Raw genomic sequence first — 25,897 nt, 5'->3', positions numbered from 1 at the left:
TTACACATTGTGCAGTATATAACATTTTATAAAATGCAAGGCAATGCTTTTTTTAATGAAGCACCTTTCATACACAGAGGTAGATTCAAGGTGACACAATTTATCAATTTTTTTTTCAATTATTTAAATATGAATTCACAGCTAAAAACTAATTTCAAGCAAAAGGAAAATTACAAACAAAATAAAAAAGGATACTTCTGTATAAAAATTTTGAAATAAGTGCAAAGGGAAAAATAATACAAATAAAATAGATCCGTGTAAAGTAATAATCTTAGGGGTCTGACTGTCTGTTAGGTATTTGGGAATAGCTTGATTAAAAGATTTAAATATAACAAATAAACTTGATTGAAATATGAACAGTTCCACTTTCAAATCAGTCTTGTGGCTTACTGGAAGCCAGTGTAGACCTTTAAGAACATGGGTGATGAGGGAAGTCTGTTGTGATTTGGTTGAAACTCTTGTAAATTCATTTTGGATGGGTTTTAAGAGTCTAATTTACTTTTGTTCTTTTGTTCCGATAAAAGTCCAATGCAGTAGTCAATTCTACTGGAAATAGCAGCATGAATCGTTTTCCAAGTCTTGTTTTGTCATGAAGTTCCTGACTTTGTTTTTGAGGTGATAAAATGCTGATTTTGTGATTTCTCTAATATGACTGTTGAAAGTTAGGTCAGCATCACTGTAATGCAAACATTGCATTACAGTTACATGTTCCAGAGAGGATACAAATTGATAATTAGCTATCTGAATATCTCAATGTACTGCTAGCCACTGCCGCTTCCATTGTTTTCAGTGTGAACATCAGCAGCAGATGTGGCACCCTGGGCTGCTGCCAGTAGTAAGGAAAGGGAAGGGCGGCTGTGGAGTTCATTTTCAATCTGCTGTCACGGCGCACAATGTAACCATAGCAACCACAGTGAAGGAGCTGATTTCACAAACACTGAGTTATCTGAATGGAAGGCATCTTCACCAACAGAGGACAAACATTTAACAGTATCAGTTTCCAAGTCCAGTTATCTGCTCTGAGACAATAAACAATGTATTTCCGCCAAGTTGTGGTCTGGAGCAAGGCGATAAAACAAGCATTCAACTAATGTCGCAATAAAGGTGACTGCATCATTGCAAAACTCACCTTTCCCAGTCCAACCTTTCATAAATCAGTGGACTGCAGTGCATAGAACAGTGAGCACTACATAAATTGGTAGAAATGCAATAAGAAATCTCAAAGTATCTGAGGGCATGATTTTAGAGCTTTCTGCAGAATTTCCTCAATGTAATCTCCACTCATTAAAAGTCTATCGGTGTGTTTGTTAGAATAGTTTCTTCAGCTGTATGAAATATGATTAAGGCACGCACCTGCCCAGTCATTGGTGCAGTGGTCCATTGGCTGTGAAGGATTCATCCGCTGTGGATAAGAGGCCAAGAAAGGATACGATTCCCTGATGCCTCTCCCTCTGTAGACCTGCCCTCAACGTAGCCAGTGGTTTCCATAGAGACCAGACAGCCAATCCCATTTCCCCAGCTCAGTACAGTGGTAGGCTACAGTGAGCTGTTGCATGTTGTGCCTTAACAGCGAGATAATCCTTCCTTGGTACAACACACACACACACACACAAACACACACTCAAACACACACACACACACATACATACACGTGAGGGCACACATACAGGCATGACGTATTGGTAAATAGGATGCTTGTAAAGATTAATGTTGAATATATTTACAGGCATTGAACATAATTACAATGCAATGGGATTATATACATATTTATTTTATTTTGCATCAAGCATTTCCGCTTCCATTAAAGCTTCACATAATAGCCCGATATTTAAATCTGTATTTAGATTCAGAAAATAATGAATATGGAAAATATACACACAAAATTAGTCTTTTACTCCCTGTTGCTGTACAACAAAGTCAAGCCCCCCGGCGCTAATAGATATCGACCATACAGATGGGCTTAGGTATAGACTTAATGGATATGTACTAGTCTATGTACACGAATATAGATTAAGTAGGTTAAATGCAGGAGAGAGTGTTTGCTTTGCCTTCGGCTAATGAGTTGTGTAGCGCCAGTTACATCATGAGACTGCTGTACGTGAGCCATCATTCCTACTGTGACCAAGCTTGAATGAGCAGCACGCTAAGTCAGGGTGTGTGTGTGTGTGTGTGTGTGTGTGTGTGTGTGTGTATGTGTGTTTGATGGGTGACTGAGGGAGCTTTAACTGCATGCCAGTCAGTGTGTGCCTCAGCTTTCTGCTCTCCTGCTCCCCCAGACCGGACTCAGAGGTTCCCAGCTCCGCCATGACCCACAGACGCCACCACCACTCGTGAGTACTCGTGTAAATGCTGCATGCTGGGGGATTAGGGGGGGATGAGGTGCAGTCGAAGAAATCTGATAATCAGAATTCACCTGAACATTTTCTTGGGTTCAGTGGACATGGAATTTGGGTTCTTTTTCTTCAAGTATTGCTGAATGTTACTGTTATGTTGTTATTTCCTGTCTGTTCATGGAGGAAAGGGGTTGTAACAAACCTTAATGATAGTAGAAAAAAAAGTGGAGCTTGTGTACAGCTCTTTGCATGTGTATGTGTTCCTGTGTGTGTCTGCATGTCTTCGGCCCAATCAACCACAAATGCAAAACAATCACTCCACTCTGTCTTTTCTGCTGCACTGACAGAAGTAAAGGTTGGACTGTATTTGCGTATAGCTCTGATGATGTCACACCAGCGGAGCTATTTTTAGAAAGGGGTCTCAAGAAGGCTGGCTTTTTTTTCTCACCCCTTTCTCGAGTGTTATTATTATTCAAAGCCTTTCACCAGCACGTCCTCTTCTCTCAGCCTGCTTAATCTCCCTCTTTGCTGAATTTGGAGCCTTCAGTTGTGGCGCCTCACGGTAGCGGTGACGATCGTTGCACACACAAACACTTTGTGCTTGTTTTCCTCTAAACTCACACAAACATAATTACATTTCTGGGGGCTATAATCACAGGATGAAGGCAGAAAGAAACAAGCCCAATCGATGTGTTTATATGATTTACAGATCATTAAAATACAGAGAATCCCCTCTGTACAAGTGATAAGGGATTAATGACCACTTCTTCACTGTCTTTGATCATATTTATAAAGTTGATTAATCCAAATCTGTAACAAATAAATCTGGACATATCCAAGCAATATTGGCAGAATTGATACTTCTTATCCGAGAGAATCCATAATGTGGTGTCATGCATCAGGCTTATGTCATATTTTGCACATCCTTTAATGTGACTGCTCAGTAAAATGGGAACAAATCTGTCCCAGCACTACCAGGTATCAGGATTCTGTGAGGGGAAATGCCTGTTGACCTCTAGTTTATCTGAATACTCATCTGTGTCCAAAGCTCATCCGCTCGTCCCAGGATGTTCGTTAGGCTCTTCATTTCATCTGACATCCAGGGGGTCACATGAAACTCATATTTTCTGCTTCACCAAGGCAGGATTGCATAAGAAAGAAGGCGCCTCCATCTGTTCCACCCAAGGCTCGCCCGCACTGAGCAGGGTTTTTAGCATATTGCCAAGCAGCCCCTCCCCTCTCTCGGTCAGGGCACGGCTGCAAACCAGCGGCGCCGGATCATGTGATCTGCCCAAGATCAAGGTCGCTGGTGGGGTCTGTCGCTCAGAAGCTGATGGCTCTTTTGTAACTATTGCTGACGTCATCGTCGTCTCATGAAGTCACATGAATACATGGTTTTTAGCAACCCAGCCCCCTTTAAACCTCACTTCTGAGCCAGCAGTGGTTCCAGCCTCCGGTCTGAGACACTTGCTCCTCCAGTCTTTCATATAGAAGTGTAGAAGCATTAGTGGAGCTTTGTGTGGCTGTAATCAGCTTCTCGTCCATTTTTCACTCGCTCTGCAGAGAAATCCAGAGCTAATCCAATCTGTAGTGAGACAAGGAAGTGTGGAAATCATGAGGGTCTCTCTTCTTTCTCTACTCAGATAAGAGTCTATCTATGCACATATTTCTGTGGTCACCTGTTGTGTTTCGGTTTGCTCATTGCATCAGGTGATCTCAGTGTCTGATGTCTATTGGTGTCTATGGTTGAGTTCAGTCTGTTGATCTAAACACTTAAAGAGCAACAGATGGTTAGGAGGTGAGTTGTGGGACTGTATGTTTTATTATTTGTCGTTTTTTACAATCACTCTGCACCGACGTTGGAAAATGTATTTATAACCATCCTGGCGTTAAGCAAAAGTGACCAAGTTGTATGTGTGCTCAGAACAAATTGTCTTAATATCCATGTGCAGTTCCAGTTAAAGTTAATGTGTTTTCTGAAGGAAAAACAGGACAACAAAGAAAGGGGAGAAAACAAAGAAAAACAAACTAATTTCAATAGATTTGAATGTTTTGTGAACTAAGCTGCTGGTGATTGTGAAATCTGATATTTTAAAATGTCTAGTGGTCACAGTGTTAGATATAAGGACTGTAAGAAAGTAAGAATATACTACTTCAAGTTTATTCTTTCAAAAAATTATTCCTCTTTCAAACTAGGAGCTGATTTTGGCAATGACAAATCTATCTTTTTTTAATGTATACTATATTCCCTAGTGTGTACTTAACAGATATTATTTGCTGTCTTTATAAATTATTTTCTGAACTTTTTAACCGTTTTGTTGCCCTTGTGGTCCAGGCACAGAGGAGCATCATCATTAATTTCAGCTTTCTGGCTACATAACCAATAAGTCAGATATTCCCTCTCTGCCTATTCTGCGGACAGAAAAATATATCGGACTCTTTAGCTGACGGATTGTTGTTGTCTGCCGCAGCAGGTGAAAGAACTCTGTGGTGGTTTGTCACCATGATTGAATTTTCAAATTACACATCGTAGATCTATTGTTAATATACAAACATTGTTAAGTGCAGCTTTTTAATTATTTATTTTTATATTTTGGAGGGTTTCTGTGTGCACAGTGTTATGGTTTGTGGTAGGTTTGGGCCGACAGTCGTCATGATGTTGACCCGAGCCCTGTGACATTGCATAAGTGCTGATGATTTTTGTCGTTAGAGTTGAACAAAGCTGTAGCCGCCTCCTCGTGTCTACATCAATGGTTCCCTGTTTCACTTGCCTCCTTCTTTAGACCCAATAAGAGCCAAGCAGTAATAATATGACAACACGTGTCCCAACTAAGCGATGAGGTAATTAATGTGTAAGGACTCTTCAGAGAAGTGCTTAACAATTAGTCTCAGATAACTGTTAATTATGTAGAAACCATGCTGTCTGACACTGAATGTTTGATGAGGTGGATATAGGCCCCTCTCTTTAATCTTAATCTCTGTTTACTGTGTGTGCATATACAGCCGTTCAGTGATGCCACATACATCACTCTTCATGACAGCAACATCAAGTACAGCAGCCAGAGCTGTGCTGCTGTGTTCTGATTGATTGAACTTTGTAGAGAACTTCTTTGTCAGCTTGTTTCCATAGGGAACGCTACAGGACCTTTAGATGTCAACATTGTTCCCCACCTGCTGTTATCACAACGGTAAATCTATTCATAGATGTCTGCCCACTTGTCGAAAATAAATTGGTCCCTAAAATATTTAAGGAGCCTTCCTTGTTAAAGTTCGATGCCTTCACATCTTGAAAAATGACTGTGGCGGTGTTGAACAGCCTTTGTGCTTTACTTTAAATCAGGGATGGCAAAGCTTTTATCTATCAAGGGCCATTAAAACTTTTATAGCATCCTTCAAGGGCCACACTAAATGATTGTTATTTATTAACACATATATCACACCAGGGCTCCAGACTTACTTTTTTACATTGGTTGCATTAACTTTTTACTTTCGGTGCACAAGCACATCATTTAGGTGCATCCAACATGTATCACTGAACCGTTTAGTATGGCAATAATACAACTATTAAACCATTTCCTGACGGTTCCCATATATACATTGGTAATTTCTTAACTAAGACTGGGTATCGATTAATTTCTGATTCACAGGTTTTTATTCAATTTAATATCAATTCAGTTAAGGATATTTCATTAAACAGTACAAATGATAGTGACAGATAGACCTGTCATGATAACACAGTTTATTGAAAGGTATATTGTCACTGAAATTAGTGTTATGAATAATATTGTCGTCATTTTAATAATAATGTTATAGCATAATCATGCAGGTACACCCTTTCAGAGATCAAGGAACTTAATTATAAAAATTATTTAGTCTGACATTTAAATTAGTGTTTAGATAATTAACATATCCTAAATAAATAAAACACTAATAAAATAAACCACACACAACCAAACATAAATAAAATGGTGCTCTGTTGACAAAAATTGCTTTTGATAAATTGTAAACATTTGGTTCAGGATATATCCAGCTCAGTAAACAGGATGGAATGGTTATGAGTTACATGAGCTTTTGGGTTGATTTGTATTAGGTAAGTGTTCTTGCACATGCCTCTAGGAATGTAAGTGTCTTTAGTGTTGATGTTTATTGTTAAATTGTAAAGTGAGTGCAGGTCAGCAGGAAACTCTGACTCGGTACAAACCAACCAGGGCTTCTGCTGTAATCCTGAAGCAGCAGTGCTCATAATTATTCACACTTGACAAACCACCTCTTTCATCTCTGCTTCACTGTCTGTTTGTCTGTGTGTGAGTGTAAGGAATTTCTAGGTACACCTCCAATTTTTGGTGGCATGTGCTATTGTGTTTTTTTTTGTATTTATGCATTTCCTCTCAGGCTACACCAAACAATCATTCCCCAACTCCCCACCCCTGCTTTAAACATTCATAAATCATGAACTTTGCTTTTAATATTAAACTCTGCTGTTTCTCAGACCCCATCACATCTCTTGTTTTAATGCTCCATAAGCATGGGCAAGGAGCCTTCCCCCTGATGTTTGAGCCTCAGGCTCCATCCACTTTAGTGCGATTTTTTTTTTGACTTTGTTTGGAAACACATCATCTCTGCAAAGGATACACTTGGCCTGCATACTACTCCCGAGTTTTAGAGAAATCAAAATGAAGAAGTTTGGAAATGCTCTCGTTTTATTTTGAAAGCTCCTGGTCTGCATTTGAGTCTGGACAGGCAGAAATAGATATAACGGCTTGCTGATTGGGTCTTTTCGGTGCCCTATTCGTCATGCTCCTATCACATGACCCCCATCTGGAAGAACACCATTCACATAAGCCTTGACACCAATATAGAACACAAAGTAGATAAACAATTATAAGCATTGTTGTACAGTTAAATGTGTTTTACAATGATACATCTGCTTACATGTGGAGGAGATTATCTAATATTTGAGCATAAACATCTGTGACAATTATGCAACTAACAACCAAATGCTTCCTGTTTACTCTGTGCCCAGTGTATGTGAGTGTTCACTAATGTGCATTTTCAGGCACGTTAGTACGGACGGGGATAATAACTAATCCAGAGCTAAAACCATCATGTCGACAGAGGTTGTTTTAGTTTGAAAAAGGTCTGTGTGTATCCAGCGTGCAGCAGTGTTGCTGTTGGCCGAAGTGATGTAAGAGCTCTGCAGCACGTGGATGTTTTTAACAGGCAGTAGTAATTACAGCTGGATATTCTCAGATGGTACATAAGACTCGAGACACTCCGGCTAATTAAGAGTAACCTCATATAAGTGTTGTCATCGTGCGTGAAGGAGCTATAAATAGATCAGGCTTTTTATTCGCTCTCCTGCCACCACTGTTTGTGTTGAATTGATCTAATTGTAAAGTCTGTTTCATGGCAGCACTGCAGAGCACAGCCGAGGGTGTCGGAGATCAAAGAGGCCTCGCTTTGCCGTAAATCTGCATGGAGGCACATTCAGGCAAACACACGCCGTAGCTGTACACACATCTGCAGTGATCCAGTCTCTGTTGCACAATGGGTAATGTGATGATGGGCTCTGCTGTTCATGGCAGTTTGCTGTCATACACCGACCAGGCTGTCTGATCGAATGACAGTTGATATCAAGAAGTAGCATAACTCAACTACCAGTCCCTGATGCTACATATCCTATATATTCCATTTATATATATGCATATTTATGCTACATAGATATATGTGCTTGTTTATACAAAGCGCTGTGGCAATACCTTTACCAATTAGTTAATTAACTAAATTGAATCAATTATTCTTGAAATTGATTTAAATAGATAGATAGATAGATAGATAGATAGATAGATAGATAGATAGATAGATAGATAGATAGATAGATAGATAGATAGATAGATAGATAGATAGATAGATAGATAGATAGATAGATAGATAGATAGATAGATAGATAGATAGATAGATAGATAGATAGATAGATAGATAGATAGATAGATAGATAGATAGATAGATAGATAGATAGATAGATAGATAGATAGATAGATAGATAGATAGATAGATAGATAGATAGATAGATAGAGTACTTTATTCATCCCCGAAGGGAAATTAAGTTGTCATAGCAGCCGGTATATTTGAATACAATAAAATACAATACAATAGAATAAAATAAAAAATATTGAGGTAGAAATAATAAAAAACAGAAGCACAAGATAAAATAAAATAAAATAGGTAGATAAGGTGCTAGTACTGATGATATGATGGTAATGTTATTGTTAGACAGTATATAAAAATAGTACAGTATATATAGTATAGTAATTATACCAATATAATAGCAGTATATAGTAATTAATCAGAAGAACAAATTTTCCCTTGTCAAATATACGATTTCCCTTCCTTTCTCTACAATACATCATTAAACATCATTGAGTTTGTGGATTGGTGATGGCAGATAAATTTGACTATGAAATGCCAACAGTTGGTGTGTTTAGAATCTGATCCAAGTCGTGGGGCCATAAAAGGTGGATCACGTCCTCACACCAACACGATGTGCTTCAGGGAGCAGCAGAGTGTGTTGATGCAGAAATACGACACTCAGTGCAGTAAGAGTAATACTACAAATCAGTCTGTGTGTATTACATCCCAACAATTGACAGAACCATCACACTCAATATACAACATCACTGATGAGACTGCAGACTGAGACTCAGTTGGACACAACACATATGTAACTGCATGTACTCCACTAACTGATCATCATCATCACTATTATGGTAAACTTAAACGATGTACAAGTAAACCTATTTTAATTGTTTATTTAGAATGTTTAAAATCCATATATTAGGCTCTAGTATGATATTATCACAGACAAGAGATTTTTCTAATTTATTTAAATTAAGACATTTTCATTTGTTAATCCAGTACCGGTTTCTTACTGGGCATCTGTGGAATAATGAAGCCGTAATACTTGGGTCAACAGGGGCTCCGTAGGGAATTGTTTCCTCCAGGGTTTCTTAAGCTGAGTTCACACTACACAAATTCTAAAGTTGTCGGATAACTGCGCAGTTCACACTCCACTGTTTGCTGTGGTGTTGAGTCTTGTAATCGTTGAGAGTTCACACATCATGAATGGCTGGCGACAGGGTATCACACCCTCTTTTCCCCAGGAGAAATCCCCTGACCCAACCAGAAACTACCTTTAATCACAAAAACACACGCGAGAGGAGAAACGGGGAATCGGACTGATCTTCCTGCTCTTCTGTGACATTTGGTGAGCAGGAAGACACATCAGGCTGGAGGAGATGAAACGCTTCAGTGGACATGACAGTTGTAGAGAAAAGAGAGGGACAGATAGTTTTGTCCGAACCATACTAGAGCCTAAAGGAAAACTAACCGAGCCTGACCCGAAAGGTTTCCTGTCTGAACCCAACCCGAGCCAAATGCAGTTAATGTAAGCTGCAGTTTGTGCTAATCTGCCACTCACGCACTTGCAAAACTCATCTGCAACTGATTAACTGGGCTGAGTTATAATCATGTATTGTGAAGAAGCAGATTCCGGTTGTTATTTGGCAGAAGGCTTTGACTCTTGCAGCTCATTCGGATCCGTCTGATCATTATTTCTGGCCGTGATGCTGCTTTCAGGTGCTGGCAGAGGAATGGAGATGTTTGAGGCGTCCAAGTTTGCTGATCTCTGAGGCTGCAGCTGTGCTGTGATCTCAAAAAGTCCACTGATGTTAACATGGTTGCTGTGTGGCTCTGGGAGCTGTTTTGCATCCTAGTTCAATCTAACCTCAGACCTGGGTCATAAATATTTTTACCTTCAGTGGTGAGACAGGGGGTGGATGTACACATTGCATATCCTGATTTCTAAAACAATAGATAGACATTTGAGAACAGAAAAAATAACAGCGGAGACGTGAGATGATATGGAGCCAGTGTTTACAGAGCATGATATATGGCTCTGCCTGCTGAGCGAGCAGGATGTCCTGGAGATTAAAACTGATTTAGTTCCTTATCAATCATGACAATCTTGCAGAAGTAAATTGAATATGTCAGCATAAAAAACTGAATCACATATTTTGGCACAGCAACTTGAGTTGTATCGTATCCTCACATCCACGAGTATGAGGAGGGATACAGAAAAAGTGGTGTCTTGCTCCGTCTCAATAGCTGTAGGGCAGTTTTCTGTTGGCCCGATGTAAAAACTTACTCTGCATACAAAAAATTGAAAATCTGTGTATTGAAAAGGAAAGGAAAATGTAACCCTGAAAACCTAATCACGGGCTGCATTTAACAAAACACAAAAGCAGCATCTCCTTCACCTCGCAGTGAGACCTTCACAGTTATTTTGGGTGGAGTATTCGAGCAGAAAGTACAGTTCTCATTCAGTGTTGTTTAGATCATTGAGAATAATCAAGTCTTTGTCGTTGGAAGAACATACCCCTGAGTTTTTTTATGTAACCTAGCAAGATAAATGAGGTTTAAATTGTGCTGTGGTGAGCTGTAGATGATCATATGAAAACTATAAATAGACCGGGTATGATTTGTGTGTGAGATCCAGGTATCACTCACATTGTGGGGACCTATATCTGTTGACACAGTCACATTATTGGGACTTGGCAACCTTTTGGCAACAAAAAGCAAGTCTCCTAAGCATAAAGTAATAAAATAAAGGTTAAAGGTAAAGTGTGCGTGTGGTGTGTCTGTGTGTGTTGTCCCATTTCCACTGGTAAAAACAAGAAACCCACTAACACCCGCGACCATTAGGCTTTTGTCTGCAATGGGAATAGACTGAAGGCCGATATATATGCTTCTCTGTTTTTACTGACATGGACTGACACAGATAGAGAAACGCCCTCTTCGAGCACCTCGGAGAGTTTTTGGTGCACCTCTGATTTTTCTAACTATCCGTGGGCATTTCGGAGAGCCTAGGGACAGCCCTTGGCTGTGATTGGTCCGCTAACGACATAATTTCCACACAACGTAATTTCAGGAATGTCACATTTCTGGACCTCAAACTTGTTTCCTAAAATACGTTACAAGCAACTCCTCTTCCATGTCAAGCAGCTCTAGCTCCATCAACAGCCTTTGTCTGTTATTTGCCATCGTTCACTGTGTGTGAGGAGAGCCGGGAGGAGGTAAATAAACTAACGTGGACTTCTTCAACGTGGTTAGTGGTAGGCTTCTCAAAGCTCGTCTTCCGTTGCGCCACCTACTGTTCTGGCGGTGAATTTTTTTCAGCACCCTAGCTTCGGAGAAGCATTAATGAAAAAGATTCCGTGGGATCCGTGCGTCCCTCCGCGCTCAACGGAGTTGGAATAGCATATTTCGGCCTATAGCAGTAGTACAGTTTTTTTATTATCTGCTCCGGCTCCAATCAGCTTGGATGGAAATATGGCACCCAGTTGAATGTGCTAATTTCTCTTTCTTTATTGGGGCACTTTCACTGCAGCTTTACTGGCAGGAAGTCATGGTACGCACAGAACCTCTGGGCATCTAATGCCCACTAACTATTTGTATACGGTTGTTTTTTACATCTTGGGAAGAATTTGCTACATTGGAGTTTCATATAAGACTGAAAGGCAAACTCCTCCAATGGTAATGGTAATGTAGTCATTAGCGAGTTTACCCGCTTTAAAAAAAAATTGTAAACCTGTTAATTAAGATGTTACAGAGAAATATGTCTGTTAACTGAATAAATAATAATGTTTTCATTGTGCGTGAACCATACGTGCACTGCATGGCCAATTAAATAATATACTTTCACTGAAACAAACACAAACTGCCAGTTAACGTGATTTCTCCTCAACTCTCACTCTCAACTGACCTATTTACTTCATAGTTTTTGTTCTGTGTGTTTATCAAAATGTGGTTGACGTTTAAAGTGTGTCAGTGTGACTTTGCTGCAGTTAAGTTTGTTCCCTGTGCTCTGAGAGAGTTTTCTCTTTATTTTACTGTCACTGCAGGAAATTGCTGCGCTTAGTCAGGCCATCGCAGCAAAAAACATCATTGTCATTATGTGTGTGTTTGTGTGTGTGTCTGATTGCACCGAGACCCATGACTGATAAAACAGCAGTGTGATAGAGATAGATAGCAACCCTGCTGTTCTTTTAACTAGATTGTGTCTTCTGATTTGCACCATTTCAAAGGAATCTGTGTTAGGAAAATATGCCTCTTCACAGCAGGGGTCCTACTGTGATAAACCAGGCCTAATTAATGATTTGCTAACCTCATTCGGTCCTGCATTCTCATGCACAATGTGATATTCTCTATTTGTTTTGAAGCCTGCCAGCTAAAAGGCTGCGCTGGGTACCATCAACACATGAGAGGTTGAACAGTGTGGCTCCATTGACATTTTGCCTCACCTTACATCACGTCAGTGGGATCGCCTGGCGCACTTGGCCCCGATAAGTACTTCAAAGACAGGATGAGCCCATGCAGACCTGCCTGAGGCAACCAAACACACAGAGATATGCCGGGAGGCTACTGTACCTCTGGTGCTATGAACCTGTCATCATCGAACTAAACTGCATTTTATAATCTGATGTGCAGTCTGTCAATTATACCAGCAATTATACCCGCTATAGACATATTTATATGTATATATGTGTGTGTATTTATATAAAATTTATAACTAAGTAGATTTACTCAAACACTGCTCTGAAATGCACATATAACTGCTGCAATACACAATTACTGAACTACATTTCACCTACAAATATTGTTTTCACTATAATCTCACACCTGTAGTTACTCATTACACGCTTAATTGTGCTTGTACATGCAAAACTATTGTAAACTAATGGAAGACACTTGAAAGCTACAACAGTAAACGATAAAATGGCCCTCAAGAGCACTTACCTCCCTGTGAATTCAGTCAAGCCCTGGGGAAATTGTGAAAAATGCCGTATCTCACAATGTTAAAGAAGACAAAAAAAGGTGCTGTTGTAAAGGGTTAGGGTTAGTGTAACTACTTCTGTGGACTTGCTAAAACAGAGGAAAAACCTCTTGGATCAACATTAATTTTCTGCATAGCATAGTAACACAGGGAGGTTGACAGGGCGTCTCTTTGCAAAGCGGGGCTCTCAGCTGTCTTTCAGCCGAAGTCTTGGGAAACAACTACCCCTGAGGCTCAGATGCTGTTTCAACAAACACGTCCTAAAGTGGTTTTATCGTCTTCTGAAAACAGAAAAATCTGGACAGCAGCCGTAGTTTTTGTTATATTTATTTCAGTCAAATTCCAGTTCAACTTGAATGCCTCAGTAATAATTAATTCAATACAATATCAAATACAATGCCCCGCTGTCAGGAGCCACTTGAGTGTAGAGCTACTTTTCACTGATGCATTTCACCGACAATATTTACATTTTTCCATCACAAAAGTAAGTGATGTGAGAACTCAGTGTGTGTTGAATGAAACAATCTGCATTGATGGATGCAGTATGCTTTTTGTGCAAGATGCTCCAAAAATGTTAATATCCTAATCATGATGATTTCAGCTCTACTCCATTTGCCAACTGAGAATAACACAAATTTTGTTTGATGTTTTTTTCATTATGTTTTTGCCACAAACCCTTCAGATGAGGCTGTTTCAAACATTAAATAATGTATCTATGTAAAATGCATTATCAGTTAAAAAAAAACACAGTCAGTGACTGGTATAAAGCATCAAGCTCACACCTCATGTGGAGCATATTGACAAGTGTGACCACACCTCTGCCTCTGTGTTTATACCAGACTGTATGTTTACACACCACTGTTGGTCTTTAGGGCAGTAACCCACTAGAGGGAGCACAGCTCTAAGGCTTTACTAATGTGCTCCTCAGAGCACATTAATCATCACATGACTGGAGGCTGACGTGGTCCAGGGAGATAAGCAGCGTCTCAGAGAAAGCTGAACGACCTCAGTCAGTCACACCAAGAGTGTAACACTGTTTGGTCCTGGTGCTGGTTAAAAGACGCATGGTCTCAGGGGATGCAGTTATCTTTCCTAAATAACACCAATTTACACCACATAATTTGTGGTGTAAAGTAACACTTCAGATAGCAGGGTGCCCTGTTACTTTCCTTCTTTTCGTAAACAGAAACCTGAGTCAGTGGTTAATAGTAGAGTCAAACCTCTGCCAAGGCCCAGCAGCCACCTTACGAAACCACATTTAAATCCACTAGTGCCAGATTATTGTTTTAATCTCAAACTAAATTTCAGACACTAAATGCAAACAAATATCATCCCCGTAAATATATACATTTTTTTCATTAGGATCCATGACTCATTCTTTGAAAAATGTTGAAAAATTCCTGCACCCAAAACCTCAACCGGGTCTAAACCAAAATTCTTTCCTGACCAACACCACATCCTTTCACCAAGTTTTTTACAAAGTGTAGTTTTCATGTAATCCTGCTAATTGACAGACAGACAAAACGGATATTTAACCTCCTTGGGGTAAGTTCTATAATAATAGTCAGATGTGTTAAAGAAGTGAAAACATCCCAACTATTGCATTATTTATATAGTCATGTCACAATGTACCTGATTTATTTTTAAGGAACGATCAACAGAGCATTGACTGAATTTCGGCAAAACTGACACAAACACAGACTTTCACTAGGTCACTTATAATTAAAATACTGTAAGAACTACAGTAACTGAAAGCAATATTCAGTTGACAAAGGTTTTCAATAAGTGTATTTTTTCTTTCAATATACTTTCAGTTCAGGTTGAAGAAAATGAAGAAGCAACAAATGCAGAGAAACTGTAATAACTTATATGAAATTTATATTTGTCATTAAACATGAAACTGGCTTTGGGGTAACAGATTATAATTTATTTATATTTTTAAACTGCAATGAATTGTCAGACAAAAGAATATAATCACAGGCACCAGTGAGCAATGAATTAATGAATCAGTTGACATATGAATATTTTATGTCAGACATAAAAAGACAAGTGTAGAATCTTTCTAGTTCCAGTGTTTCTCATGTGAAGATGTTCTTCTTTTATCAGTTAATATGAACTCAGTAACTGTAGAGTTTTAGACGATTGGTTGAGATGTGCAGTTCTCACTCCAGCTTTCTGACATTTAATGTATAATCTACATACTTGATCGGGAGAGGGAGGGCTGGATGTCGGGTTGAGTTCTGTTAGAGTCTAAATAAACCATACAAAGAATGTATAAGCCTGGAGTCACTACAAGTGTACTGCTGCATACACTTGACCTATACATTTAGTATCAACATATTTGCAAATTGTAAAATACATAATTTAACAACATGTCTTCACTGTGTTTATAGTTAATTGATAGTTATATATAAATATAATGAACAGGACACATATATGGATAATAGTTAAATTAATATCTAGGTTTTGAACAGTTGGTCGAACAAATCAAGACATTTGATAAGCTACTGAGGACGTTGGGACCTTGGCATTGTTTGCTTGATGTTGTCATTGAATAAATCATAAGATTCATCTGTTAAGAATGAGCAGCTGTGGCTCAGGAGAGAGAGAGAGTGGGTCGTCCAATAACCAGAAGGTCGGCAGTTCGATCACGGAATGCTCCATTCCACGTGCCAGAGTGTCCTTGGGCAAGATGCTGACCCCCAAATAATGATGACGGAGAAAGTACTGCACATAGATCTGAATGAATGTGTGTGTGAATGGCAAAACCTATTTGAAAGAGTATTGAGTAGTCATCAAACTAGACCAGTGCGATATAAATACAGACCATTTACAGACCGTTTGATCAGTAATGAAAGTTATCAGAAGCTGCTGAAGTTTGTCTCCTATGGTGCATGAAAGGTTTGGTAACATCTACGTTTACTGTGTGGCAGGTTCCTTATCGTGCCTGTCATGACAATTCTTCCTCAGCCCAGTGTCAGTCAGGTCAAATTGAGCTGTTAGGAGTTTCACCCAGAGGTTTGTAGTCAGCTCTTGTCTTCAGTCAGGAGAAGAGCCCAGTCCAGCGGGCAGAGCCTGAGCTGGAGGCGAAGCTGAGGCAGATAGCCATCAATCTATGTCTAATGGACGGCACGTGAAGACATAAAGTACACGACCTCCTCCTCCTCCTCTTCCCACTCATCACTCCTGCTCAGACCTCAGCTGGCGCCTTGTGGCCTCACAATAGCTGCAATTACATGGACGGCGGTCCCCCAGGTGGCAGCGGGCTCGTGGGAGCTGTTAGGGCCAGGCAGCGATGCCGCCGGCTCTTTATTGGTTTCCTGAGCTTGGACTGTAGAGGTGATGATAAGACCAACGCTGGCTGTTCATCATTCGCTGCCCTCTCTGCAGGGACGGGGCCTGATTCTTATTGGGGAATTAACACGGTGTCCAGGCCCAGCAGGTGAGCAGCGGACACACCCCCGTATCTGACAGTGAGCACTACATGATGCAGCAGAGCACGGAATTTAATGAACTTTGACGAGAGCAGGTCAGGGTTGAGGTGGTGCCCTTAAATAACGGCACCAATATGTCATCCTCCTGTGAGGCTTATAGCCCCAGATTCAGAGGAGACAAGGCAGCTGACTCTTATCTTGGTCATATCATGCAAATTTTGGACTCCCCCTGAAATCAGCAACAAACTGTGTTTATCAGATGCCAGCCTGGGACCCAAATCTGTAGAGAATATGTAGGGCACATGGTAAAGTGTAAGATTTCCATGAGGATAAACATGATAATGGGATCTGTTCTGCCAATTGAAACAGCAGAACAGTGCGGCCGCTGGCAGAGCTTTGTTGCCTCAGTTTGTTTTCTCGAGGAAACACAAACCACTGTACTGGGTTTTTCCAATAACCAGGTCCTGCTACAGTGGGAAGGAAACGTGTTCTATCAATCAGACTATCTCGTTAAAGCATGATATGGAGAGGAGCAGCTATATTCTTCTTTGTTTGTTCCTGGATCAGATTTGGATTCTCTAAGCGTTAGAAGCAGCTAAACTTTCAGACTTTTTCTTGAAGTGAGCTTATTGGTTGTTGGCGTCTACAAACATTTTCTTTCGAGGGAATTCCTACCAAGGTGCTCATCAGAAGCATCTGAACAAGCATTTCATTGGCCCAGCAGGGGTTTGAAGAAAACGTTCAACCCCTTTTTTGTTTCATTTCGCTCTGGGCTTCATGCGGTTACGGTCGGATTCTTAACAAGACCCATCATACGAAGATTGTTGGGTTTCGGTGGAGCTATGGCATTTTTTTTCAGTAAAAGCCAGTAGAAAAACAACCCATACCATCATTATAGAATAGTAGTATAGGGCTACCAATTTATGACATCACTGATCATTTTCCAAGTTCTGTAATCTGTATTGTCCCTGAAGTGCAATCAGTTAATGAAACAAGTAAATTAATTTGAAACAACCTGAGGCTCTTAAGGTGTATTAATGAAACTAACGTTCAATAAAATGTATATGAAAGATGATGGTTCTGTTTATAAATCCTTTTTTAACAGCAGTAAATTGGATGTATAAAAAACAGCCTGTTGAGGAGTGACAGTGACAGTGAGTATCAGGACTAACCATGGTTTGCTAGGTGTGTGCAAAAAGAAGCTGAATTTGCCCTAAAAGGTTGCATGTACGTATATAAAATAAAACTGGCAAATATAATTCAAACCACTAAAGAGACTCACTCTAGTAGTTGTAATAGATTATACGATAGGAGAATAACAATAACACAAAAGGTACAGGAAGGGGGTTGTTGGAGCCTGGAGTTTGAGGTATGAATGTGTGTGTTGTACGTATGTATGTACAGTGTCTATTGATTTTCTTTGTTTGGTATTTTTTTATTTCTGTTGTTCTTTGTCCGGTGAAGCTCGATAGCCAAAACTAATAAACAAATCAAATAAGTAAATTTTATTCATAGAGCCTAATTTCACAAATTTGCCTCTTAAGGTATCAGTGACTTTATCACATATGCAGCTCTCTATCCAATTCAGAAAGTAGAGATAGTTGTATGGAACAAAATGAAATGTTTTAAAAAGAGGTGGAGGTACAGGTGAGAATGAGGCTGTTGCATATAGGACTTTCATTCAGAAGACTTGAGTACGATTCACATATTTGATATGCAATTCATGTTTAGTTTTTTGTTTAGCCATTTTTCCCAAATACCCTATCTAAAAGCCATAGATAAATCCCAGTTGGGTGTGTGGAGTTTGCACATTCTCCCTGTGTCTGGGTCGGCTTCCTCCGACAGTCCAATGACGATTGGGGTTCAGGTTAATTTGAGATCCCTAAACCGGCTGTAGTTGTAAATGTGAATGGTAGTGTTTGTCTCTGTATGTTGATCCTGTGATGTGCTGGAAATCAGGGTGTACCTGGCCACTCAATGTCTGCTGGGATTGGCTTCAGTTCCCCCCAGTGAGTTGTCTTGTGCTAATATTATCAAAAGACAACAATTTAAAACCAATGGAAAGGGCTGTTAAAAGTGTAGACATATAGTTTCCTTTGTATACAGTTTGAGGTGAAAAGGTTTAACTTCCAGGTGCTGCCCAGCATTAGTCATCAGTACTGTTAAAACGTGTTTTGCAAATCACCTTAAAGTTTTGCCAACAGTTCTTGCTCTCTGTATATTTTCTTAATTCTCTACAACAGAGATGATGGATCGTGATAAACAAACTTTTAGACCAAGATGTGATTTGAATTGAATACTGGATTTTACCCTCAACTAAACAGAGCTGTGAAACCCTGTGTTGATTCCCAGGAATTAGTCAGTTAAAGCCAACAATTAAAGCTCATTTGAAGTGCAGGGTTTGTCCTTCCCCAGTTGCCAAACAGATTCTGCAGCAGTAATACTTCCTCCGGTCATCAAGTTGAGCCCAGAGCTGAGAATAGGAAGATCTGCACCTGATTCACCCAACAAATAACTCTTCAGATCCTTGATGAGCTTTGGAGTGGCAGGCTTGATGTATCAGCGCAAGATTTGAATTAGAATTCTGGGGTTTTATCATCATCTTCCTTCATAGAATCCTTGAGGGCTCATACACTGAGAATGAAGCTGTAGTAATTAATGATTGATTCTGGCACAGGGATTTCCTTTGTCCCCCCCAGGGTAAAAAGGTGATCAAGCATGGATGACATCTCACTCTGCCGGCACACAGTCCTCGGGCTGGAAAAAGCTACATGATAGATGGTCGACCATTTGCTCGCACCGTCTGCTCGGCAATGTTGTGCTGGGCCACCCTGGGTTGGATACCCCCCTCCAGACTGTCAGCAAGACAAAGGAAAGTGTTTACACCGGTCCTTAATAAGGCGAGAGGAACATGTGTGGCCCAGTATATAAACCTGTCCTCCAGTGGCACTGAATGAAAGAGAATAAAATTGGCTTTTATTGTGGTGACCTTAACTGCTGCTTAAGTTTGAGTTGTGGTGGACCGCACATTTAAATCTTTATACAACAACTAACTGTATTAATAAACTGCACACGTTTTAAAAGAGCAATCCACTGATTTTAGACACCAAGCTCAGTTTGTTTTAGTGAATACTCAGTCTGCGAAAAAAGTTTGGGCTTGGAGACCACATCCAGATAGTGAAGCTCTAACTCTATTGGATTGAATTATGGGGTATGGGGTGGATTTAACCAATTAACCCAAATGTATGGGTTGTCCCCAGTACAGCAGCTGCAGAGTGGCAATGAAAAGCAAATGTGGACCTTATTCAGTCTCTCATCACGAATCTGAAACTGGTTATGACGCAGGCTTTAAGAAGAAAATTGAGATAAATGAAAGTGCTGGATGAAGAATATCAACCCAGAAGGCCTCATCAAACTCCTGTAATTACAAGAAATGCATCATTCCGCACAAATCAGAAACATAATTTTATATAAGTGGCAATGTGTAGCAGTCCCTAGTTGGTCCTTTGTCAGCCAGCTGCTTTGAATAAGATCAAGAGATGAGGGTTTCGTACACTGAGAAGAGACTTGTGGTTTGTACATTTCTTTTTTTCCAAAGTTGCAGTTCATTGCTGGAGCGGCTGATAAAAGAACCGGGTTGATAAGGAGCGAGTGTGTGTGTTGACCACGTTTCTAACATGCGACAAATGCAAAAATGACAGAGGTAAAAAGAGAACAAATAAAAAAATTTAGTAAGTAAGTGGTCTATGCAGACACTGAAAGAAATGAAAAGCATTATTTCAGACCCTGGGACCACGGACAGCTCCACAGCCCGAGGGAGAAGGAGAACAGCCCGGCCACAGCGCCACAGAGTCGGGGGAAGACACCCAGGGAGCCATGCAAAGATCCACCAAGTCCACTTCCAGGGTTAATTGGGAGAGAGAGAGAGAGAGAGAGAGAGAGAGAGAGAGAGAGAGAGAGAGAGAGAGAGAGAGAGAGAGAAAAAAGAGCGAGAAAAAAGAGCGAGCGGGACAGCTGATGGATGAGCTGCTCTGAAGAAACATTTAACTCATTAAGAAAAGTATCAATCATTATGTGATGATCAATGTTGATAATGCTGTGTCATTTCCAACAAATGAACATTTAAACTGTAGTCAGAAACTGGAGCCTGAGAAAGAGTTTGTGTGAACGGCAAACTACATTTACCAGACTTAATTTGTGAAAATGTCCATATGGATTTACCAGTAAGGTTCTGTTGCAGTAAAAACAGCTTTGTCTTCTTCCTCACACAACCCACATCCATATTTCCTTCAGAATAAGAGGCAGGATATTACTCCCTTTGCTGCTTTGAGTTGATGTTATTTTATCTCTTTTAAATCTTTTGATTTTATCGTAATTAAGTATTTACTTGTATATTTCCCTGAAGCTATACAGTATCTATTTATTTACAAAAACATTTATTTGTTATAGTATTCTGCTGACTTTAATTACGGCAGCCTTATCTTGCTTTTGATTCATTAATCTATTGCTTCAGCCGTATAACACATGGTATGAGATGGGAGTGTGTGTTTTGGTCCGCAGCATCATCATCCCACAGAGCTCTTCTCAGTATTGTAAGCTTTCCACCGCGGTTTTCATGACTCACAGCCTTTTACAAAATGCTGTCTGTTCTCACTTCAAAGCCGGGTGCCAGGCTGAATAATTGCTGTATCGCTCCTCGTAGCCCCCCCGCCCGGCCTGGTCCGTGGTGCAGCGAGCTGACGGGGAAAGAACTGAAGGCTGTGGCAGCGCTGGTATCGCGTCCAGCTTCCTTTTAACTATCTCTGCCAGGATGTTAATGACAGCTGAATCATCACGGCAGAGAGCGATGACACCCATCCAGGAGTGATATCTGCACTAAACAGAGTGTGACCGTGGCACTCTGATGTGACGGGGATAGTGTTCTGGTTTAGCACTGGTACAGATTGATCCACACATTTTCAGCTGAGCGAGAGGTTCTTTGTGATTTTTACCACTTTGCTTTTGCAGTTTTTCCTCCACATTTTTTTACAGAAATGAAAGAGAAGTTGAACCGTAAACTATGGGGTGTTTTTTTCATGTGAAACCTGCGAAAATTCAACACAATGTGAAAGAACTCTTGATTTGTTGCAAATGTTTGTACTTGAGGAACATATGTTATTATAAAGTATTAATGATTTTGACTCCAAAGTCATCATTAATTCATTCCTGCATCTGTGGTCGTCTGTTTCACTTCATGCAGCGACATTTTTAAAGTTTTTTTTCATGTTTTTTGGTTCATGGATTTTGTATATATTGTTGTTTGCACCAAATCCTCATCCTGACCCTCAGCGCTCTTCTCAAACCAATCAGCAAGACTCACATCAAAGGTCCATCAGTGTCTTCTGTTGCTGTTTAGGGTTGTCCTGGCAACCAGCCCAGGCTTTGTGTGTGTGTGTGTGTGATGCTGTCCCTCATGGGTGCCGGCTTCGCCCCTTTGCACACCATGTGCTGCTACTGATTAGCTCGTCTCTGAGCAGCCTGGGCTGGCAGAGGCTGTGCAGCATCTGATAAAGCCTAATTGATACGGCCGCAGAGGGAGGCCTTTGTGTGCTTTGTTGGCCTGGAGAGGAGCAGCAGCAGGGACATTCCTTGTCAGTGTGGCTCCTCAGACAATGGGGGCAGCTGTAACTCAACTGTGAGGAACCGCAATGATGGAGACAGGAACCTGCTCTGCTATTGACTGGCTGGGGGGAAAAGTGAGAGCAGAGCCTGGAGAGAAGGAGCAGGGCCAGGAGGAGGGTTTTTGAGACAGGGGGTTGTGTTGGGACAAAGGTTTTTGTCCCAACAAATCCAGGAGAAGCCACAGTGGCCAACATCTCTATCAAGGCACAACTACTACTAAACCTGGACACGCAAGGAGTGCAGGACAGCACAGGACTACTCAGCATAAACAAAGGCAGCAGAGTGATGCCCGTCCATGTGGCCTGGATGCACAGAGTCAGATGTTGAGATGGGACTGTACCATGTGGGCTGTCAGTGTTGTTGCACTTGAGCTGTGCAGGATTCTCTTGTCTTTCCAAGTGTAGGCTATTCTTTGCAAAGAAACCATTTTTTTCTATGGAACTCACCCAGCAGGACATTTCAACCCTGAGCCTTTGTAACGGACTGGCAGAATGTTGAAGTTCAAAGCTTTTTGTTTGGATTACTGGCAGTTCCTCTGTCTGCAGCCTCTCCATGGTTACAATAAAGGGTAAGTTGCTTTTTTATGTATTATGTATGTTCATTCTGAAGCTTTATTTTCAAGCCTTAAAGTAAAAAAATCGCAAAGCTATGTCCCTTTTAAAATTGGAATAAAAACTTAAACATCATGTCAGAGACAGTGCTTTGTGTTAATCCTCTGGGGATTCAACCAGCGCACGCTATGGGTCCCCAGGATCATCACACTTCTGTCCTGTTGCCTTGTAAACTGTCACGTTTGAGCCGGACTGAAGTGATGGACAGCCCCTAGTCTTGTTTTGTACGCCTGTGTAGAGTGGGACTCGCATGGGGACACGGGGCCCACGTGTCAGTGAGGTCAACTTGTCTGAATGGAAGTGCTATTGTTGTGGTTTGCCCCCGACAAGCTCAAGCACAGTGTTCACTCTATTGTGTGTGTGGTCCCACTCAAAGTTATTGGCTCGGCAGCATGAGGCGACACATGCCCCCTTCTCCAGTGTTCCTATGTGTGTCCTCCCATCACCCACAGTCTGGGTTCAAGTCTTGACATCAGATTATAAGAATGTTTGCACGGATGCTAATGCTATGTGTTCATTTGTTAGGAAATGTGACTTCACAGGTTTAACAGTGCTCGCCACACTGTGCAAACAATTGCTGTGTGAAAGCCTTCGTAGGAAACTAGGGGCCTCAGGTTGAAAGACATGGGGGTCAAATTAAAAGACACATTTTTTATTGCATTTTGGGAATCGTAGTAAATATCAAGATATCTTGGTGTCTGCTGCTCTTGTTATAAAGTTGTGCAATACTTAATTTATTGTGTATCCTGTTAAGATAGTACTGGGTGCATAATCTAATTTATAAATGTTTTAATTTTAGTTTTTGCTAAATCTATACCTTGGAAAAGGTTACAAAAAGATACATTTGATAGCTGACTATGGCTTGTGTCTTCACATGATTCTTTTAAACTGATGTGTGATTGTGGACACTTTTCTGCAGTTTATGTGACTGTTGTGACTCCAGGTGGTTGTGTGGTTATTTTACTGTGAATAAGACATCACAAGATGTACAGACTGAAATAATCTGTTCTTTTGCTCTCTTTTGCTCTGAGATATTTAATCTTCTTATAAAAGGTGGCACCATGGGAATTGTCCAAGGAGTGTGTAGATTTGTCTTTGTTTGTTTTGTCCCCACCATGTTTCTAACACTAGCTGCCTTGGACAATTCGAGTACAAAAATGTTAAACAAATGTTTGTTTTCCAGCCGACATCCAAACACTCACTCCTGGCTCATGATATTGGTCCATAGCTACTGTGAGCTACAAACTAACAGTCAATTGCAGTCTCATATGATGGGCGAGGAAAGCCAGTCGCCCCAAATCACATTTGATTGGATTTAATGTCATAGATATTCAATATATATAAAACACTCAATAGGATATTTTAGGTATAGAATAACAGAACAAAAGGTCCAGGAAGTGGTCATTTTATTTGTGGTTTATTTTTTGCTTCGCTGCAGGCAAAACACAAAATTTACGAGATGAATGACTGTGAAATGGTACAACATTAAAAACTTGAAATGTGACCATTTTAGCAGAAGGCTCTGGAGACGTTGTTGCTCGAGAGCTATGAACCACTATGGCTGCAAAATGGTCCGATACATCAACTCTAAGAGTTTCCTGATGAAACATTCAAATGAGTTAGACAGTGTAGGACTATTCAACCAAAATAGGTGACCCGCTCAGCTTGACAGATAATTTTAGACGTCGTTCCTGGCTTGCGTCGCATCTCATTTTCTCTGTGTAATAAGAGAGGCACCCGTGGGGTCAGGTTGAAGTGAGCAAACTCTTTGGTGTGCTTAAGAGAATCCTAATCAAGGAGGGGAGTATGTGATGTGGAGAGGAGCATCTACCAGCATGAATTGTCGCACACCTCCAGGCCATATTTATTCATGAGTTCACCCATCCCCCCACCATCCACTGCACACAGCCCTGTCTCTGGGGGGGTGGACACAAAAACGTCCCCCCACGACACAGCTTAATGCGCGTGTGTTTCCATTTAACTACCAGTCAGTGATTGGATGGTGGAGACCCATTTCATTAAGCATGAGGATGAGGATGAGTCCTTGTATTGTTTTTGAGTGTGGTGAAGCTGTGAGTGTTTTGGATTGTAGTGGGGCTCTGACGAGTTTTGGGAGCCAGACGGTCGCTGCAGCTCTGTGCTTGGGTCATTATGAGGTTAGACACAAAGGACAGACCTGCTCTTAATAGTGATTGGTCTCTTAGAGAAACTCAGCAGCAGTCAAAAGTCTTTATGCACTTTTTTATACAGAGGATCAGTTCACCAAAATTCACCAAAAACACACAGACCTACCTATATGGTTTGTTATATGAAGGATGTAAAATAATATTCATATATGAAGACATACAGTAATATGAAAAATGCGTACTCACTGAAGAGCTTCTTCATTTTTAGAGAATTAATAGAGGATCAGAAAGTGTTTTGTGCAAAAACTAGTGCAAGGAGGAGCTCTCTGACAGTTTGGTCTGGTTGCGTTGCACATGTCTCACAAATGGGAGGTTTGGAACAGTGCAAAGCGATTTGCTGATACTTAGCTGGAAAATATGTCTTAGACTCAGCCGAGAATAGACGTCTCTGAACCACATCTGCTTGTGCCACAGCCAGTGAAGCATCTAAAAGCATTTAAAACACATGTTTTGATAAATCTGAGCAAATACAACCAAACCTGCAGTATCTTCATGTCTAGAGTAAAGAGAGTTTTTCAAGGTGGGTGAAGTGACCATTTTATAGCGTATTTTTCCTTCTCGTAATATATTATTGTTTTTCTCTTGACTCAAATAGAACAATGGTAATCTAATTAATTTAAATTTGTGTTAATAGCTTGGGCTGACTGTAACTCATGTTGATGAGGGAGCCTGTGATTGTGTGGCAGCAAGGTGAAACACTGCACTACAGCTCTACCCTCTTCTCTGCTGAGGGTCACCGGCCCACATCAAACTGTCCAAACACAGTAGTCCATCAGTGTGG

General features: G+C 40.6%; 1 protein-coding gene across 5 annotated transcripts in view; it reads left to right on the top strand.

The window, feature by feature from the left end:
* Positions 1 to 25,897, top strand: part of iqsec1b (IQ motif and Sec7 domain ArfGEF 1b) — a 197,341-nt gene that overhangs the window by 109,315 nt on the left and 62,129 nt on the right. For 3 of the 5 annotated variants that reach the window (XM_061069689.1, XM_061069688.1, XM_061069692.1), the window contains one exon: positions 2,277 to 2,330. The exons of the other annotated variants lie outside the window; for them this stretch is intronic. In XM_061069689.1, coding sequence (XP_060925672.1) covers positions 2,277 to 2,330 — 54 coding nt within the window. The remainder of the gene's footprint in view (positions 1 to 2,276; positions 2,331 to 25,897) is intronic. 5 annotated transcript variants of the gene reach the window in all.

The sequence above is a fragment of the Limanda limanda genome, chromosome 4 (genome assembly GCF_963576545.1).
Source record: "Limanda limanda chromosome 4, fLimLim1.1, whole genome shotgun sequence".
NCBI lineage: Eukaryota > Metazoa > Chordata > Actinopteri > Pleuronectiformes > Pleuronectidae > Limanda > Limanda limanda.
This window is presented reverse-complemented; position numbering and strand designations above follow the sequence as displayed.